Here is a 19,584-nt window from a genome sequence, read left to right as displayed (position 1 = left end):
ACCCTCTTCTCCAGTGTGATGAGGTAAATATAGAGCTTCAAAAGACTGAGGGATAAAACTGGGTGATGCTTGCCTTTTATCCTTCTGTGCCACTTTGAAAGTGGTGTTTTGACATTTTAAATTCAAATAATAAGAGGGCATTTAACAGAATTGAAATGAAAAATTTAGGAAAATGATATTTATATGAGTCCTTTTCATGTCAGATTTATTGTTTGCAAATCGCTAGTGCACACAAAGTCAGGCTTGGAGGGAGCCAATAATTTGCCTGAAAATCTGTCAGGGCAAAAAGGCACAGTGTGTGGAGGGGCATTTATTCACAGGCAAGGCAAAGTGTACTCTTCAGACCCATTAGAGGCAAATGCTGTTATTTTTAATCTTCTGCGCTGCAGAATCACCCTCAAAGCTGCAGTCAAGGATTTCTAAGCTGGGCAAGGTAACCCTCAGGCTGAGTGGGGTGGGAAGTGTGGGGCCAAGCGCTGTCAGGAACATCCAGGGGACGGAAGGTGTGTCCTCCCAGTCCTCTCTCTGCTCCTTTGCTGGGGACACTTTCGAACTAGTGGAGCACCATAAGAGGCACGCTTAGCTCAGAGAGGCACACAAAGCTGGCAAGCTGACCTCTGTGTCTCCATTACTTCTCTGCTGGTTTGGACCAAGCACGACAGCAAATCTGGTTGAAGAACAGGTATATCCAGCCTCATGTTACCACTCTGGTTGTGGTCTCCACCGGCTGATGCAAAGAGAAATTGTGGCCCAAAGTAGGGGTTCACTTACTGTCTCCCACCTTTTAGTACCATCGTATTCTACAGTTCTGTTAGAAAAGAAAATTAAACCATCTATATCTTTTGTAACTTTCAGAAGGTCAGAGCACTGATGGCCACCCCATGCCGGCATATGAGAGAACCCCGGGGCTAAGCTCTAAAATTATTAACCTAATGCACATTCATGTCCTCGGGAGGTTCCACCTCTCCTTCCTTTCTGGTGCATTAAGTGAAAATCAATGTTCCAAGAATACATTTTTGTTCAAGTGGGTGATTCAGAATTCAAGATATTTTCGGCTGTTTATGGCACACACATGCATTGTTATATCTTTCCTTCTAAAGTAAAAGATATTTTAATGTAGTTGGCTAAGAAAGGATTACTGAATAAAACATCCATCTAGAAGTATATTGAACCACACTGTAATAAAGTCTTTCCTCACTAAAATACATATTTTGGTATATTTGAGTTAATATCACTAAGGATACTTTGGAACTACTATATAATTCTAAATGTTTATGTACATTAAATACATTTTGTATAATTGCAAAAAAGTAGTTGTATTACTATTATATATTCTTAGAACTTTTGGAATGAAGATAGATAAGTAGAAGTCATTATTTTTGGGTAGGTGGTTATAGTTTTTATGTAAATCTTAAATAAATTCCTCAACTCTTAAATAGGAGGAATTCTAACAAGAATTTGAATATTTCTCCTCTTTACTAAATGAGTCCTTAGTTGACTTCATGGACACCTTCCTTGAACTGACTGTAAGTGTGGGGAAACTCTGGCCGGTCTGAACCCTGGCGGAAGGCCCGATGAAACAGCGTTCTGTGAATAGGATCTCAGTCAGCAGTTTGAGGTTCAGGGGCTGAGCATGTGCAACTGGATTAGGACACTTAGAAAGAGCACAGTCCAAGCGCACACCCCCACACCCTCATGATGTGCTTGTGTGATTCGTTTCGTAATGCTCCAGAATTCTGAAGCCTTTAGTTGCTCTGGATGTATATTTTTGTTAGGGTTTTCCAATGCCTTTAAGGGATTATTGCTCTTTACCATTGGCCATTCTCATTTTCAAGGCAAGATTAAAGGGAGTTGTGAAACTTTGGGTCTTTAATTTCCATATATTCCATTCCTCAGAAACTTAGCAAGTTGTGCTAATGGATAATTCCAAGTATTTAAAAAATTATAAGAATTTTGGAGCAACTTGTGATGGTATAACGTGAAGAATGGAATGCTTATTCCACCTCAAGCGAGCTGTGTGTGGTAGGCTAGGCCTGGACCTTACTTTCTGTTTTTTGTTTTAAGCAAAAATTTATTTTCCGCATTGCTGGCTTGAGCTTAAACATCCTAAGTCTGTTTTGGTGAAGTGAGGTTTATCAAGCATAGTGTTGACTTTTGCCCAAAGAAGACTCATTTTTATTCCAGAGCTTGGGTGTGTTTTCTTGGTGAGCCTCTTAGGGACGATTCTTCTGGTTTTTTTCTGGTTTTTAAACCTTGGTTAATAGTGTCTCCCTGGTTAAACTAATGAAAAGATGCCTTAATTAAAACAGCAGATTAGTGTTTCACATTATGACAAAAGAATATACTAATCAAATTAAAATGAAGTCATCTCAGCTGTGTGATGGAAAAGAGTTCAAATAGGAAAGGGTTTTTTCATTGCTCAGTTAATTCATAGAACAGTTTATTAAGTGGACCGTGTTGGCCACACGATAATCAATACTATTTATTAAATTCTCAAGACAGGTATATTTGTGAAAATAAATATTTTTGTAAATAGAAATTTCTGTTTTGGGTGTTCAGTTCAGATTTTCAACTGGCCTCTTTCATTCAGAGTGGACATTGTGAAGTTGACTTTTAATATGCCCCATACAAAGACTGGGAGATAGAAATTCAGCACTTAGTGTTAGAAATTACAAAATATAATTTCAAAATGGAGGCTTTTTGGTCCCAGATTGGACAGAGTAAGATGGGCCTCGTTGAAGCTTCCTCTGGGTTAAGACACGAGATGAGCGGATGTGGACTGAACACTGAGTCCCTGTCACTAGCTGCAGGGGCTCCACCTCCCCACCGCCCCTCCCTCCAGCCTCAGCCCCTCCCTCCAGCCCAAGTGCTGAGGCCCCTCCTGGTGACTAGCCCAGCTCCCAGCCTCCCCCGTATTTTCTCTAGGATCTTGCTTTGTCAACCCCCCAGCTCCCCGGTCTTCCTTATCCTCCAGAGGGCTCCTTGTGCTCAGCCTACCCTTTTTCCTTCCTTTGCCAGAGCAAGATTTATCATTTTGTTTCTTTATTACATCTTGCTTTATCTCATAAAGGGTTTGACGTGGCTTATAAAAGTACATACAATGCAATAAGACATAAACTTAGGCTACTCTAGGAGAGCTAGAAAAAAGAACAATGACAAGATGAGACCTAGCAATACGTGCCCCCAAGCCCCACAGACTTACTACAGGTGGGCTACAAATCTAAGTTTCAGCTTTCGGCAACCAAAAGGAGACCATCATCAATAATAAAACTCACAGTCTGTAAGATAAATAGTGTAAGAGTTGCCCAGGAGAGGCAAAGCTTTCTTTTCCCTACTGATGTCTGAGACAAATTGTTCCCTGAGGAAAGGCACGCTGAGCCATACTGCAGACAGTTCTGCAGTAAAGGCCAGAAGGAGTCTTTCCAATGAATCTGTCCAAACAAGACCAGGACACAAAGCGCACTTCAGCAGAGATGGTGAGAGAACTTCTTCGGAATGGTGGCAGCAGGGAGGAGGGCAGCTTCTCCTTCCTTTTGAAAAATGCTTAATGTGCTCCCATCCTTAAATGTTCTTAAAGAAATATGCCATTACCTTCAACTCCATGTCTCTTACTGTATACTGTCTAGTCAGACTCTTCCCCCAATCCAGATTTCTCAAAAAAAAAAGTAGTCCATAGATTTTTAATTAATAAAGGAATTATTGTGAGGATAAAACTTTGTTTTATTTTTGTCTCTTAGTAAGTGGAATTGTGGTTGTATCTGCTTCACAATGATCCGGAGGCAGGGAGGGTAAAGGTGAGTGGGATTATGGATAAACCAAGGTTGGCCATAATTTGACACTTGAAGGTGGGTCCCTGGAAATTTATTATGACTTGTTCTCTACTTTTACATATGTTTGAACTTTTCCACAATAAGATTGTATTTAAAAACTAGTTTCCACTGGCAGTCTTGGAATCCTTACCTCCCAATCACGCCTCAATTTACTGCAATTTAGCTTCTGCCCAATCCTGTCACTTGTCTCTCATGACCTTAAAATTCAAACTCCTATGACATTTTTCAGGCTTTGCATTGAAACTTTGTAGCCTTGCCCTGTACAACAAGGGATTCTCTGTGTTCATCTCCTGCGTTTGTACTGACTACTTCTGTACTGACTCTTTAAAGGACTCCTTTTCCTCTGACGACCCTTTAAGTGGTATTGTTCTATCTTTTGTACTTGACACTGTCCCTGGGTGCTCCCACCCACTTTAGGGCTCGACTAAAAACTCATGTACTGATAGCAGTGAAATGCATATCCTGCTGGTCATCCGTGAATTGCCCAGAGATGCCTCAAATTCAAAACAAGCATAGGGGAGCCCATCAATTTTTCCTCTGAGCAGCTCCTACTTTTCTTCTCTCTATTGTCTTTTGTCCATTACCAATTATACAATTGTACTTAACTCCTCCTGTCTTGAATCTGCCCCTATGACTTCTCCACTGTCTACATCCCTTCTAGTGCCAACCTAGTTCAGGACCTTCTCGTCTCCTGTCTAAACTATGCTCAGAGCCTGCTAATGGGTCTCTCTGGCTGCAGTCTTTTCTCTAGCCATCCATCTTTAGCCGGCTGCTAGGCTAACCTATCTGAAACACACATGTGACTCTGTTGTTTCATAGCTTTGGAGAAAGGTTGAAGCTCTTTACCCAGACTATTAGACCTTCTATAATCAGCCCTTACCTCCCTCTCTGGATTCATGTCTTGGCTCTTCTGCTTTGCATGTCAAATTGTTGCTCTAATAGAGACAGAGAGCAGAAAAGTGGTTGCCAGGGACTGGGGTGGGGATAGGGGATGGGGAGACACTGGTACAAGGATACAGACTTTCAGGTGGGAAATGAATAAGGCCTGAGGATCTAATGAAAACTGTGGTGACTATCACTGATAACACTGTTGTATAACTGAGCTTTGCTAAGAGAGAATTTAAATATTCTCACCCTCTCCTAAAAAAAGGCAACTATGTGAGGTGATAGATGTGATAATTAACTAGGTGAGGGAATCCTTTCACAATGTATATGAATATTAAATCATCACAGGTATACTTTAAATATCTTACAGGTTATTTGTCAACACTACTTCAATAAAGTTGAAATTTAAAAAATAATACTCTAAAAACATTATCATTCCTTTCTGTCTTGGCTCACATTGGTCTGGAATGTGCCCTTGGTAAAATCCCCCACACTCCTTAACCAGCTCTTAATTATTCTTACAGATGCATGTTAGACCCCCTCAATTCCAAGAAGCCCTCTCTGATTCAGGAAGCTAGGTGAAATGTCTCTTCATTGTGCTCCCTAAGACTCTAAGCATTTCTCATTTCCCACATTATAACTTGTCTCCTTGTTAAGAGTTTAAGAGGCAGTTTTATTTTTTGCCTGTCTCGAGCATCTGGCCTAGAACCTACCATATTATAGGGCTTAAAATGTTTTACTTTGACAAATGAGTGAGCACATTCCATATGTGAAGATAAAAGGGAAAACATGATGTGTTAAATCTGTACTTGGGATGCAAAAGGAATAAACTGATTTCAGTAGTGCATATTTGGTACATACGTAGAAGATAGGGTAATATTTTGGACACATTCCTGAATAGAGAACAAAAAAACTGCCTCCAAGGAGTTCCCTTTTTATGTGGGAACGACAGTGTGCTGACTGCGACGAAGCGGAGTGATTTCTCAGGTTGCCCTTGAGCGGCACTTTTGCTCAGTTACTGAAGGGTGTTGGCTTGATTTTAGAATTTCTGGGTCATGGGAATTGTAGTTACAAACCTAAAATGTTGATATGAAAAGATAAGGGAAATTTGATTTCTGAATTAAATATGCTGGGAACATACACCTTAAATAGAGTAAGAAAACAAAAAAGTCTTACTCAGGAAAGGATTGTATGTATTTGTCAAGCAGAAAACACTTTTCTGAAATGTGTGCATCCATGTGATGTTGATACCTGGTCTTCACCTTGATGTGAAGAGCTCAGTGTGGCTCAGTCATCATCAGCAGAACCACCTGTGCTACAATAACCCTTATTTTTATCTTCTCTTTCACCCAAGCCTTGGTCAGATGGATCACTTGATATTGACCTTGTATTTGGTTGGTGGGCAATTAATTCAATGCTCAGGGAATTATCTATAATGATTTTAGAGGCCATCTATTGTTTTGCCAGCTGCCGCAAACCATTTACCCCTTTCCTGGTAATATCACCCTAATTTTTCTTAAGACATCACTCATTCCATATGGTTGGTTGGGGCTGACCACACCCCTTGGTCCAAACATGAACAGGTCAAGCAGCCTTGGCTAATCAGAATACTATGTCTTCCTGCCCATAGTGATTGGTTCAGAAATGAGCATGTTAGTTAAGCTCAGCCAATCACAGCAAATCTAGTATTTCAGTTTTAGGAGTTGGGAAGAGATACACTCTTTCCATAGGATTTGCTGAGAAGTTAGGTGTATTCCTGGAGCTGCTGGCCACCATCCTGTCATTTTACCATCAAGAGGGGACAACTACCTGAAAGCTGAGCCAGTAAAGAGAAAAGCCAAACTGAGAGACACTAATGGATCAAAGAGGGCATTCCTGGGAGCGCTGCCTTCCAAATGCCTATATTCCTGAGGGATCTTTCCTGGACCGTGAGGCTGCCCTTCCATGGTCCTCGTTCACAGAGAAAGTCGAGGTCAAGTGAGCTTTGGCCTAGTGGTTTCTCTGATCACTTGGTCCTAGTGGAGTTCATTTAAATGTCTCCTGAAAACCTCCCTTAACAGGCTCTGGCCTTGCTGGGGCCTGTCCCTGTCAGGCTAGTAAACAGGCCATCTTAATTAGAAGAGCCTGTCTGACATCTGATGACTTCTCACTGCATTCTTCAACACTGCATCTCCTGATTGTCTCTCAAGCATTTATTTTCTGTCCCAAATTTACAGGATTAGAATTTAATTTGAAAAACAGCTTAGCTTTGTTTAATCTTTCTGTAACTAAGTTTGATATCCACAATTAAGAGACCTGTAGTAGTGGATAATAATAATGCTGTATAGTTATATCTAGAGTGTTTTTATGTTTATAATCCTGTTTAATTTTCCCAATAATCTTTTGGGGTAGGTATTTTCTCTGAGGTCTTGTAAAGCCCTAATTCTATGTTTTGATATTTAGAAATAAAAGAAGTGCATATTTTAATATGCACTAAAGAATGTGAGCACTTAATAAGATTGTAAAATTATGATGATTAGGATGAATATGTGGATCAACATAAAAATCTTGAGGCCAAAAAAAAATCAGTTTAACCAGCATGCAAAAACAACCAAGTGGACAGTAGCACTGGGAGACCAGATAGAGTCATCACACTAATTCCCTGGCCCCATCATGGGGGCTGGGCTCTCTACTGTTCCAAGTTAGATCTTCAAATACTTTGCATTAATCAATGATGGGAATGGAGGGGAAGGTTAAAGCATATTTAATTATCTAAAACCAAACTCACAGAAAAGCATCTATTAATTTTCAAAATCGCAAAGGTTGCCAGACATCCATGAAACTGCCACTGCAGAAATGCTGAGTGGTGCAAACAACAGGAAATGACTATTGATGAAGACAGAGCCATCAGCTGGGGCGGTATGAGCTCCCTGGTGGGAAGAAGTCCTTGGACAGGAGGGACCTGGCTCAGCAGTCTCTCTAGAAGCGGAAGCAAGTCTGGCCTGGATCAGGCGACCTTCTCTAAGGTGTTCTTGAGGACAGGGCCAATCTCCTGGTTCCTTAATTGTCTTAATATATACCACACCTCTTGAAGTGCTAGTTCACCCTCCTTTTCTTTGGGTCTTGAAGGGCTGTCAGTCTCAGAGGTTCCTTTGGAGGATGAACGCTACAAATCACTATTTATGGGGATTAGGAGACATTTGGCTAAGAGTAAAGCCTTGTGGAAATAGGATTGAAGCTAGATATCCTGACAGGAGTGTTAAACAAAACAAGAAGCCTCAAATGAAGACCCTTTGCTAGGTCCCACATCACTACATGGAGACTTAAATACAGTGTCTGCTCTCCCAGAAATGCAACCTTAAGCCAGCCCATCAGCAATCAGCTGATCAGCCCCAGCTGGGTATCTGCCTGACAGGCCCCTGCCATCCCTAAGAAGCTGGTTGGCAATCACCAACCTGCTTATTTGCCTGGCATCGCTCCCTTGTTCCTCCTCAGAGCTTCTGTCTATCTGCTAGACTGGGTGCTGCCTGACTCATGAATCACTGAGTAAAGGCAAGAGGATCTTGAAAACGTACTCAGTTGATTTTTTTTAAACAATAGGGAAAGAGGAGGGCTGAAAACTGGGGGTGGGGGCGGGGAAGAAGGGGTGCACATGGCAATTCAGAGTGCCGCAGAATTACAAATTGCTTCACAAATCTGCTCTGAGCCTGCCTCAGGGAACAAACCATAGTTTTCCCAAAAGTGATAAGAAAAATTCCAAAAGTTTTTTTCTTTTTCTGTAATTTTAGGGAGGTTTCTTCTTCCTTTTCTAAATTTGTCCATATTCTTTTTAAGTTACTTGGAAACTGTGGCATCTGCCTTCAGCAAATATACTTCAACTTCCCCCATATTCACACATTTCTCCAAAATCAAATACATTATCAGATTTAATAAAGTTATTCAAGAACTGTGCATGATTTACTTCAGGCCTTGGCTCATTTATTTAAAGCTTGTTGTGCACAGGGACAGACTGTTATGTTAAAACCATGGAGCAGAGACTGACTTGTACACTGAACACAGTTGGACTGAATTATAATCTTAAGGAAAACTTGGTAAAACTCATCTCATTCCTTAAGATTCACTTGTCTCCAAGTAGTCTAATACCATGCCTGCACATGGTACATGCTCAATAAATACTTGTTAAAAAATACATTTAACCCTGGCCAGGTAGCTCAGATAGTTAGAGCAGTATCCCTCTATGCCAGGGTTTCAGGTTCGATCCCCAGTCAGGGCACATACAAGAATCAACCAATGAATGCCTAAATAAGTGGAACAACAAATCAATGTTTCTCTCTTGTTCTCTCTCTCTCTCCCCATTTCTCTCTTTTTAAAATCAATAAGTTAAAAATATACTTAGTTAAGTGTATTAATTAAATAATAAATGCCTACATAATTAAATAATTAAACTACTCTTCAAATTGCAAGAAAAAAAGAGAATAGTTTCACAAATATTGGAAAAGTTTGCTGTGGTATAAAAACAATGTAAAATGCAAATTACCCCAAAACAAACATGCTCGCTAGCTCGCCCACCCCTCCAACCACACACACACCATATTTAAACCAGAAACTACATCTCTACTCTCTAACTCCCTTGTGCATGTTAATTATATCTGAAATTTATAAGATATTAATAATTAAAAGCTGTAATGAAAGTAACTTCAAGAACAGAGTAAAAAAAGATCAGACTTACTTATTTTCTAAATATTGATGCTTTTTTAAGAATGCTCTTACCCCATTTCGACTGTCGACCCCAGAAATGAGGGTATGCAGTAGTCGGCAGCTGCCAGTGTATACGGTGGCCGAGCAGCAGAATCATCCCAGTAGATGTCCTTCCTCATCTTGGGTAAGCTCATGTGCATTTCATCCACAGCTAAAAGGGAGACCTAAAATCATTGGGACAGTGTTAGAATGATCCAGATGTGAATTGCACAGAGGAAGTTCCATAGGGTGGATGGGATTTGGAGTGGGATGGAATACAGCCTGGTCAGCGAATATACAGATATCTCTAATTCTTATTTGCTGCAACCAGGGCTGCTGCAGAGAGTTGCACATGCCGTTTACTGCATGAGAACATTTGACCGTGGGGGGTAAGTGGGGCCGTGGAACTGCCCAGACTGGGCTCATAGAGCCATGTTCCTCAGAGTGGAGCTGCTTCTTACCTGTAGGCATGAGAAGCAGCTTTTTCTTCTTTGCTCAAAGTTACCATATTGTCTAGTGGCTATCCCAATAGCCACTGCAAATCCCAGGTATTACAGGAAGCCAAAGATTCTCAGTACCCCATTCTGTTGATTCCATAAACACATTTACAGTTGATATAATTTCTTATGGGCCTTGAGCTTTTGTTGGTTTGGAAAAGTATGTCAACATTCTCTACTGCTTGGGGCTATCATGGGCTCTCCTCTTGACTTTGACCAACTGATGCATGATGAATTCTCTGGGAATCTGATCTTTACAGAGTGAGTGGCTTAAGCATTATGCTTTCTCCCTAGCAGACAGTGTGATTATTGAAGGAGGTGAAGGAGAGGATGTGACCACCAGATGACCCAGGAGCTGGACCCGGGTCACCCTGCTCCCCATCCTTGAAATGTGTGTTCTGGTCACAGGGGGAGCCATTTTCAAGGACACAGGCTTGAGAGAGCAATGGGTTCTTGAGACCATCAGGATGATGTACATGACTGAACCCAGACAGTCAAGGCCTCTGTATAAACTTCTGAGTGGCTTCGCAGATCTACTCCATCTTGTGGTCGCCTAAGACAAGCCTTGCATGTAAGTGTTCTCTCTTGCTTGTTAAAACTGCCACCTACCAAGCTGGAGTGGCTTGCCTTTTTTTTCAGTCTCTCCTTGTCCTCCCCCAGCCCCCTGCCCCATGACATGTACAGGGACCAGTTTGCGAACCAACAGTGACTGATGGTGAAATGTTTGAACCTTTTCAAAGGCTGAGTGAGGGCTTGAAATGAATAGACAAGTGGAAGGTTTTTTCATAGTTCTTAGGGTAGAGAATGGTCTGAGGGGAGTTTTGCCTAAAAGGAAAATTATCTCATGCCAGTTCATCTGGAATAATGCCTCAGGGTAAGGGCCCTGAGGTCCTTTTGGTGCGATTCAGGCTGATTTGAGATACAGGCCAACGTGGCCCGTGCTCCCAGGGTCCAGCTGACGGGCATCTGACTGCCGGCACCTACACGGTAGGTGTTTGGGAACTCACATCGGATTGTGTCTGGCTGCCACTCTATGTCGCTGGGTGGCACCCTCTCTGGGTGGCAATAGGAAACAGATTAAAGAATGAATTAAAATTTTGTTCTGTGTAACACTAGTAATAAAACCTACAAAGGAAACTGGCTTGAAATTCTACTTAAAAGAGGATAAATTTCACTGGGACTGAGATCTGGGACCTGCAAGGCTCTGAGAGGCCCTTAGACAACACACTGAAGGGCCAAACCTCCTTCACTGGTGGTTAAAGCCCTGAAGTTCTGGGCCCTGTGTTGACAGTCTGTTTAGAATTGAAACATCACAAGTAACATATTGCTAACGTTTGTAAAGGGGAAAAATGCTCATCTCACCTGCAAATTCCTGTCAATGCACCAGTTAGTTTCAAAATCATCATCATCTTCTCCAAAAGGGTTGATAAGCTGCTCAGCTACCTGCAGTGGAGAACACAGAATAAGTCAGTCATGATGCTTGAGAAGACTAAGAATGAAGGTTGAAGATGATTCCTGTTTCACTCTCTGCTTTCTTTTGTCACTTTTATAATATGAAGCCTAGGGAGGAGTGGGTTGTTCTGTATACACAGATACACGTATTTATCAGCAAATGAGACTTGGCTCTCAGACCAGGAGTGATGCACCTGCATAGGCAGGCTCTCCAAGAGATCTGTCTATTGAGCTGGTGACAATGCAGGCCCTTTGCAAAAGCCTGTTTAGGGGTCAGATAACTGATCTGCAAGCACAGATCAAACCGGTGACTACTGAAGGAGCGCTGACAATGAGCAAGGCAGGCACTAGGCGTGTTGAGGGGCACACTCGGTCTGTGCTCTGAAGGAATTTACAAAGGCCCAGGTGACAAGACAAAATGTACACCTGGGAATGGTTGAAACAGCAAAGAAAGATTTAAACCACAATTAAAGAAAATAATACAAGGAGCCTTAATAATTATTGGACATAACTGTTAAATGAATGAGTCAAAGAGCTAGTAAGCCATACAGCTGGCATCTGTCTATCTTAGTTTTACCCTAAGGGATTTACCGTTATCTAGTAGTAAGTTTTCCCACTGGGAAAAGCTTAGGTGGCTTCTTATCATTTTCCTTCTAATAGTTGGTCAATGGTACATGTGCTCACCGTGCTCCTGATGGAATAGACTTCTTGATGAGAGATTTAATGCCAATATGACTCAACTTGTTATTCTCAGTTTTGAGTAATTCTCTTTTGTTTTTACTATCTGGGTGTGTGCATGTGTCATTTTTCACTGGGCCTAAATGGGAAAAACTCACCAGTGGATAAAATAAAGGGACCATTGATGAGTAGTTTCTAGAAAAGCTACCTACTTGTTTTTTAGGATTTAAGTCGAACCACTTAGAGCAGCTAGCTGTTCTCAACCTGGGCTGAACATCAAACTCTCTTGTGAAGCTTTTAAAATAAGTGATGCCTGGGTCCCTCCCCCAGAAATTTCGATTTCATGGGTGTGAGGCTGAACCCAGGTGGCAGTGTTGGGTAAAGGCCCTGGGAGATTTTACCTGAGGCCAGGGTTCGGAACCCCTATCTCCCTCATCCTGAGGGACAGCCCTAGGCAGGGTCTGAACCAGTCAGCCTCAGGCAGTATCCACATCCAAGTCCCTTATTGAAAGTTCCAAGGGGCTGCCTACCCTTTCCTGCCTGGGGTTTTCCTTAAATTACATAGGACACTGGGTAGGTCTTAAAAATATTTTTATTATATCCAGAATTTCATTTTTATGGGATCAGTCCTGCATATAGAAGTAGAGCCTACAATTAATGACCAAAATGGTATCTATGTCTCTGAATAAACTATCTCACAAAGACATATTTACTTTCTTAATAAAAATTGGAGGCTCCATTTCTAGGAAATAACTGAATTATATACTCTTCACAAGGTTAGATGGATTTTCTACACTTTGAAAAGACTTAAAAATATTAGCATGGTCAAGATAAAACAGCTGTTCAAAATTGAGATGCGATCTATGGTGGAAAAACTTAGTTGCCTATAGTTGCCTATGTCTTAATGGAGCTAAGGTTGTCTTCCCATATTTTTTCTTTAAAAGTATTTTATAAAAGGAAAGAACATTATTTTAGAGGGCATGTCAGAAGGCAGGAACTAACTGTTCCCTATAAGGCCCGAACACCTCACATGGACACAAAGCAAAGACTGAAAAGCTCAGCACAACTCAGGGGGAAAAACAACAAAACACCAGAATGATTAAGCATTTGGGCCAATTTTGGTGATTTTTCTGTTTACAAAAATAGAATCTACTCTCTGCTCTAACGGGAAATGAGAGCATTAGTCTCTTTTGCTCTTTCTTTGTCCTAATGGAGTAAAAAAGAATTAAGAATTATTGTCATCTGGTTAAAAATGTTTTTGCCATTTGTAAGGGATATGCCTTTGTTCTTTGAGGTATAATTTGAAATGCCAACGTAACTTATTTTTTCTGGTTGAGATTCAAACGGAAATGAAAGGAAAGGATCTGCAGGGAGATGCTGCTGCACCGGAAGCCCCACTGGCGCCCTCCAGCACGACACGGCTGCTGGGAGCTCAGCCACTGGGAGATTCCGTGTTATTAATGTCCTCTTCACACTGTCATTAGATTTCTTTTTTTTTTTTTTTGGTAGCAGTACTGTTTATTAAGCTGTGCCTTAGTACAGGCGCTGGGGCTTGCCCATGGTGCTCTTGATGTACAAAGCCCGGATGTTCTGCCAGTTCTTTTTGAGTAGTGACACCAGGAAATTGACACTGTCATTAGATTTCAATTAGCCGAACACAGCCCAAGTCTCCAATATCTTTTCACCACATACTGTACTTCTCTTTGAGAAGTTCCCCAAAGCGATAGAAGAATCAGACCTCTGATATTTATACATACACCTAAGGAAGAGGTGAGAGGAGGTGGTGGTGGGAATAAATAAAGTTTCACACCAACAACTGGACAAGCCATCCTCACTGTTCTAACCTGGTTTTAATTTATTGGCAAACCAGATGGTGTCATTAGTTCTGGTGTTTTTGGTTTTGATTTCAATGAACTCTTTTCTTCCTTTCCTTCCTTCCTTCTTTATTTTCTTTTTTTTAATATTTATTTTTTCAGAGAGAGGAGAAGGGAAGGGAGAGAGAGAGAGAGAGAGAGAGAGAGAGAGAGAGAGAGAGAGAAACATCAATGTATGTTGCTTCCCGTGCACCCCTTACTGGGAACCTGGCCTGAAACCCAGGCATGCACCCTGAATAGGAATCAAATCTGGGGCCCATTGGTTCACAGGCCGGCACTCAATCCACTGAGCCACAGCAGCCAGGGCTATTTTCTTTTTGTTTATTTTTTGAGAGAGGGGAACAGAGAGAGAAAGAGAGGGAGAGAAATATCGGGGACTGAACCTACAACCCAGGCATGTGCCCAGACCAGGAACCGAACCAGTGATCCCTTGCCTTGGAGATGACACCCAACCCACTGAGCCACACCGGCCAGGGCTCGATGGATTCTTTTCTGAGTCTCAGTTCTGGTTTTGCAAACAGGATGCATTTACTGTTGTGGAACAACTAGTGGGATTTCAGGGAACTGCAGCTAACTATGTACAGAGTTGAGAAGAACCAAGATAATAATACAATATTAATGCTTAAGTCTAATATACAAGACTTATTTACTCTCTTTTACTGCCTAGGTGTTTATTGTGGTATAAAATATCAGTGCAGGTACAGTTATTACTTTACTTACATTATTGTAATCCTAACGGGAGCACACAAAGACTTCAAAAAATCAATAGCCGTAAAAGAGTCTTCTTATCTCTTTGCAAAAATGAGCTGCTTCTGTTGCTGCAATATGGGGTTCACCCACATCCCTGTCACTTTAATCCCTGGTTGAAAAGTAATAATATCTCTGAGCTATTAAATATTAAATATCCCTGTGACTCACTCAGAAATGATTTGCAAGACTCAGTGGAGCACCCACATGCAGAGTCTGAACATGACAGAGATTACAGAGAGGGTCTCATGGCACTGGGACTGGTGGTTACCTTGAGCCATCCTGCATAGAAGAAGAATTGTAGAAGAGTAAAGATTGGAATGTAAAGATCTAAGTCATGCCCCGCGTAGCCTACAGTGGGATCCAAAAACTGCCGTCCAATCAGGCATGCAAAGAAGAAGGTGTAGACGGCCAGAGTGACAACCTGGAACAGAGAAAAACCCAGTGAGAGTGTGGCACTGGCCGCCCCAGCAGGTGCCGCAGTGGGCGCACAGAAACAAAAAGTCACGTGCGTGGTGTTCGATACCTGGGTGTAAACCAGCGGGATCCCAACCCAGTCGTAACCAAACAAGAGGCTGCACCAAGAGCGGTACCGGTTCATTTCCTAAGCCAGAAACAGATAAAACATGATTTACTGAAGTGATGGGTATAGTGGGACTAGGAATGTGGCCATGGCTTTTATGACTATGTCTGTGAAATGATGGGACTGCCTTTGTATGGCTCAGACATTGGTTCTGAAGGCCACTGCAAAGGAAAATTCTGAAAATAACAAGCAATGAATGTCATTAAAAAATGTACAAAAAAGTACATTTGAATATATATGTTTCAATACTACGATAAGTCAAGACTTCATAGAAGTATCTCCTACCAAACCCATAATTTCCAACATGACATTGGTCTGAAGAGGTGATGGGAAGGCAGTGGTTAATGTTTTAAACAAGTCATTTCTAGCCATTTTGGTAAATTATGTGGAGATCAGATATTTTTGTTGTTTCTCCCTTTTGAAAACATGCTTACTATAGATCTTAGAAAAAAGAAATCCATCCTAACCCTCACCCCCCCACAAATGAGATGCTTATAATTGACAGAAAATCTATCTTTCTTCAGAGCAGGAAGGACTGGTACCCATTGATTTTTTTCCCCACTACAGCACATAAATTATTATCTGATACTGGGAAGAAGAGTTCACACTCATTTGGGAGCTATTTTAAAATCCTTCACTTCTCTTAGGCTGGTCCAGGCCAGAGACTACCACCATGGCACAAATCCCTCTAGCCCTCACATTACTTTGTTTCTCAGGTGAATTTAGTACTATTTCATTGAATAAAAACACAATTTTATTTCATAGAGCATCTGAAAAGCTGCCTAACCTTGAAATATTCCAACTGGGGGAAGAGACTGGGGAGGCCCTGGAGCCAGGGATGCACCAGGTCCTGCAGAGTCCCTGGCAGGCATGGTGAGTCAGTGAAGGGACACTTTCTTACAGGGCATATTGCAAGCCTACTTCTGTTTCATACAGAGCTTCCAAGCAACTACTGCCAATGAGTCTGAATCAGAACCTGTGTGCTGTGCTGGTCCTGCATGTTGAGGGCTCTTAATAAAACAAAACGGATTCATCCTGGTCCAACGGTTGCATCCAGGTCCCTGTTGGTCTCTGATTAGCATTTTTTCTTTTGGCAATTTACGATGTACTTACAGTCATCAATGATTGCAGATCGACACTGTCTCTGATTCTACCTTCCTTCCGGGCTTTAGCGGCCAGATTTCCGAACCAGATGAATGGAACCCAGTATTTCAGGTGAGGAGATTTGAGGTGGTCAAATAATTTTCTTTCATCTGCTGTCATAAAACCTTTACACAAAATAAAAATAGCTGGATTATACAGACTTAGTTACAGCACAAGAATCCAAAAGGCCCAAAGGAATATCAATGGGGACAGGGAGTCTCATTTTCTAAGCCACGGAGTTTCCCTCTCTGAAGGAAATCACTATGACCACTTTGTTGTGTATCTTTCCAGAGAAATATTACATATTTCATACAGGCCTAAGTTTTAAAAACACAAATGACTTTATACTATATACATATCTACCATTTGCTTCTATTATCAGTTATATCTTGGAGATATTATTTGTTACTATATGGAAAGCACTATCATTCTCTTTAATGGCTGCATCCTACTTAATTGTGTACAATATTTATTTAACTAGTCCCCTTTTGAATAGATATTTAGGTAGTTTAAATTTTTTGTTATTAGAAAGAATGCAAGGATAACATGACTATCCTTGTACTTATCCCTTTGACTTTTTAAAAATATATATTTTATTGATCATGCTATCACAGTTGTGCCATTTTTTTTCTTCCCTTTATTCCCCTCCGCCCTGCACCACTCCTTGCACCAGCATCCCCTCCCCTTAGTTCATGTCCATGAGTCATACATATAATTTCTTTGGCTTCTACATCTCCTATACTATTCTTAATCTCCCCCTGTCTATTTTGTACTGACCATGTATGCTTCTTATTCCCTGTACCTTTTCCCCTATTCTCCCTACTCCCACTCCCCCGCTGATAACCCTCCACGTGATCTCTGTTTCTCTGATTCTGTTCCTGTTCTAGTTGTTTCCTTAGTTCGTTTTTGTTTTTGCTTTATTTAGGTTCAGCTGTTGATAGTTGTGAGCTTGTTGTCATTTTACTGTTCATAGTCCCTTTAACATTTCATACAATAAGGGCTTGGTGATGATGAACTCCTTTAGTTATTTCTTGTCTGGGAAGCTTTTTATCTTCCCTTCCATTCTAAATGATAGCTTTGCTGGATAGAGTAATCTTGGATGTAGGTCCTTGCCTTTCATGACTTTGAATACTTCTTTCCAGCCCCACCTTGCCTGTAATGTTTCTTTTGAGAAATCAGCTGACAGTCTGATGGGAACTCCTTTGTAGGTAACTGTCTCCTTTTCTCTTGCTGTTTTTAAGATTCTCTCCTTATCTTTAATCTTGGCTAATGTAATTATGATGTGCCTTGGTGTGTGCTTCCTTGGATCCAACTTCTTTGGGACACTCTGAGCTTCCTGGACTTCCTAGAAGTCTATTTCCTTTGCCAGATTAGGGAAGTTCTCCTTCATTATGTTTTCAAATAAGTTTTCAATTTCCTGCTCATCCTCTTCTTCTTCTGGCACCCCTATGATTTGGATGTTGAACCTTTAAAGTTGTCCCAGAGGTTCCTAAGCCTTTCCTCATTTTTTTGAATTTTTGTTTCTTCATTCTGTTCTAGTTGAATAGAATGTTCAACTTTATTCTAGTTTATTCAACTTTATTCTGTTCTAGTTTATTTCTTCCTTCTACTCCAAATTGTTGATTTGAATCCTGGTTTTCTTCCCTTCACTGTTGATTCCCTGTATATTTTTCTTTATTTCACTTGGTTGTCAGACTTTCATACAATTTTAATTTTCTGGCAGTTCTGGTTATTTTTTTGTTTTCAGATTTGTTGTTGTCCTTCTTTTGGTTGTGTGAGGAAGCAAAGTGTATCTACCTATGCCTCCATCTTGGCTGGAAGTTTATCCCTTTGACTTTTTAAGTGGGATTTTAAATATTAATTATGATTTAATATATATAATATTTTCTGAATTAAAGTTTATTTCTTAAATCAATATCTTGTAAGATAATAATTTTGAGTTACTTTCCTCTCAGCAAGGCAATTATTTATTTATGAAATTCTGATAACACATTTAGATAAAAATCTACTTTTGTAGACACGTTTTTTGCCCTAATGTAACACATTTTTTGCCCTAATGTAACACATTTTTTTGTCCTTAAACATCTTAATCAGCTTATGAATCTGGCCATCCTGTTTAAAGACTGCTTTTTACTTCAGAGATGTTACTATGGCACAAAGAAGTCAAAGAAGAAGCGACTCTCATTTTGAAAGGCACCAATTCATAGAGCTTTGGAGTTACCCAGATTTTTGATATGACCTAGGCCAGTGTGTTTGAGAATAAGGTCCATGGATCTTGGGCATGGGACTCATGTGTGACACCTAGACATGGAGGGGCTGGGCCCTACCCTCACCTACTAAGTCACTAATCAGGGCAGGACTTCTGGACTTAGGCCTGCACCTCAGAGTCTCATGCAGATACTTTTAGGAAATACCAAGGCATTGGCCTTATCCCTAGGGACGGATTCAACTGATGTAGAGTGAGATCCAGGCATCAGCCTTTCAGTCTTTGGTGACTGAATGGAACTGGGTTCAGGAAGCTGCATGTTTACCAAGCTTGGCAAGAAATTCTGATTTACAGAGGTGTTCAAAAACCCCTGCCTCACTGACTGAAGATTCTGTTTATTCATACTTCAAATGAACAGTAACAACTACAAAGCCAATATCTACCAACAGGAGACTAGTTTTAGATGATAGGTTATTTATGTTAGTTTAGAAGGGTTCTGCCCTTGCCTGGGGCATTAGATTCCCTTCTGAGGTCAGAAATAGAAATAAGCCTGATAATCCTCTTCTTGTTTCTTAGTGCAGCTTAGTTTCAAAGTTGTTGCATGAGTCAGATGATTGTTTTTTTAAAACTTGCAGAGCATGATTAATTCTTACTATAAGAAGTTAATAGATAAACTTGGCCTGTCTTGGCTCTCTGCTTGAAGACTTGTTGCAGCACATCATCCTTTACCTGGAAACTATCTTCAGACATTTCATATCAATTATCTAACAGTTATATTCTTGGGGTTATAGTGTAATTTTAGAAAAATAACCCCATTTATATACTGGCTGCAATCTTTGTCATTTAACCAAAGAATAGCGTTACCTCTGGTTATTTTTTATTCAGGAGTATGGATCAAATTGTGCTGGCAAATTCTCTCTTGGTTTCTTAGCCAAGAGCAAATATGAAGAGCAAAGGTTTTTAGTGCAAATGC

At 40.8% G+C, this 19,584-nt stretch overlaps 1 protein-coding gene across 5 annotated transcripts in view; it reads right to left on the bottom strand.

Annotated features, from left to right (window-relative positions):
* Positions 1-19,584, bottom strand: part of BEST3 (bestrophin 3) — a 42,065-nt gene that overhangs the window by 8,517 nt on the left and 13,964 nt on the right. For all 5 annotated transcript variants that reach the window (XM_045828959.1, XM_045828961.1, XM_045828960.1 and 2 more), the window contains 5 exons: positions 16,376-16,530; positions 15,206-15,283; positions 14,951-15,103; positions 11,291-11,371; positions 9,465-9,616 (listed from right to left, as the gene is read on the bottom strand). In XM_045828959.1, the coding sequence (XP_045684915.1) occupies positions 9,465-9,616; positions 11,291-11,371; positions 14,951-15,103; positions 15,206-15,283; positions 16,376-16,530 (619 nt within the window). The remainder of the gene's footprint in view (positions 1-9,464; positions 9,617-11,290; positions 11,372-14,950; positions 15,104-15,205; positions 15,284-16,375; positions 16,531-19,584) is intronic.

This window comes from Phyllostomus hastatus, unplaced genomic scaffold, assembly GCF_019186645.2.
Source record: "Phyllostomus hastatus isolate PE091 unplaced genomic scaffold, TTU_PhHast_1.1 phas_scaffold_93, whole genome shotgun sequence".
Lineage (NCBI taxonomy): Eukaryota > Metazoa > Chordata > Mammalia > Chiroptera > Phyllostomidae > Phyllostomus > Phyllostomus hastatus.
This window is presented reverse-complemented; position numbering and strand designations above follow the sequence as displayed.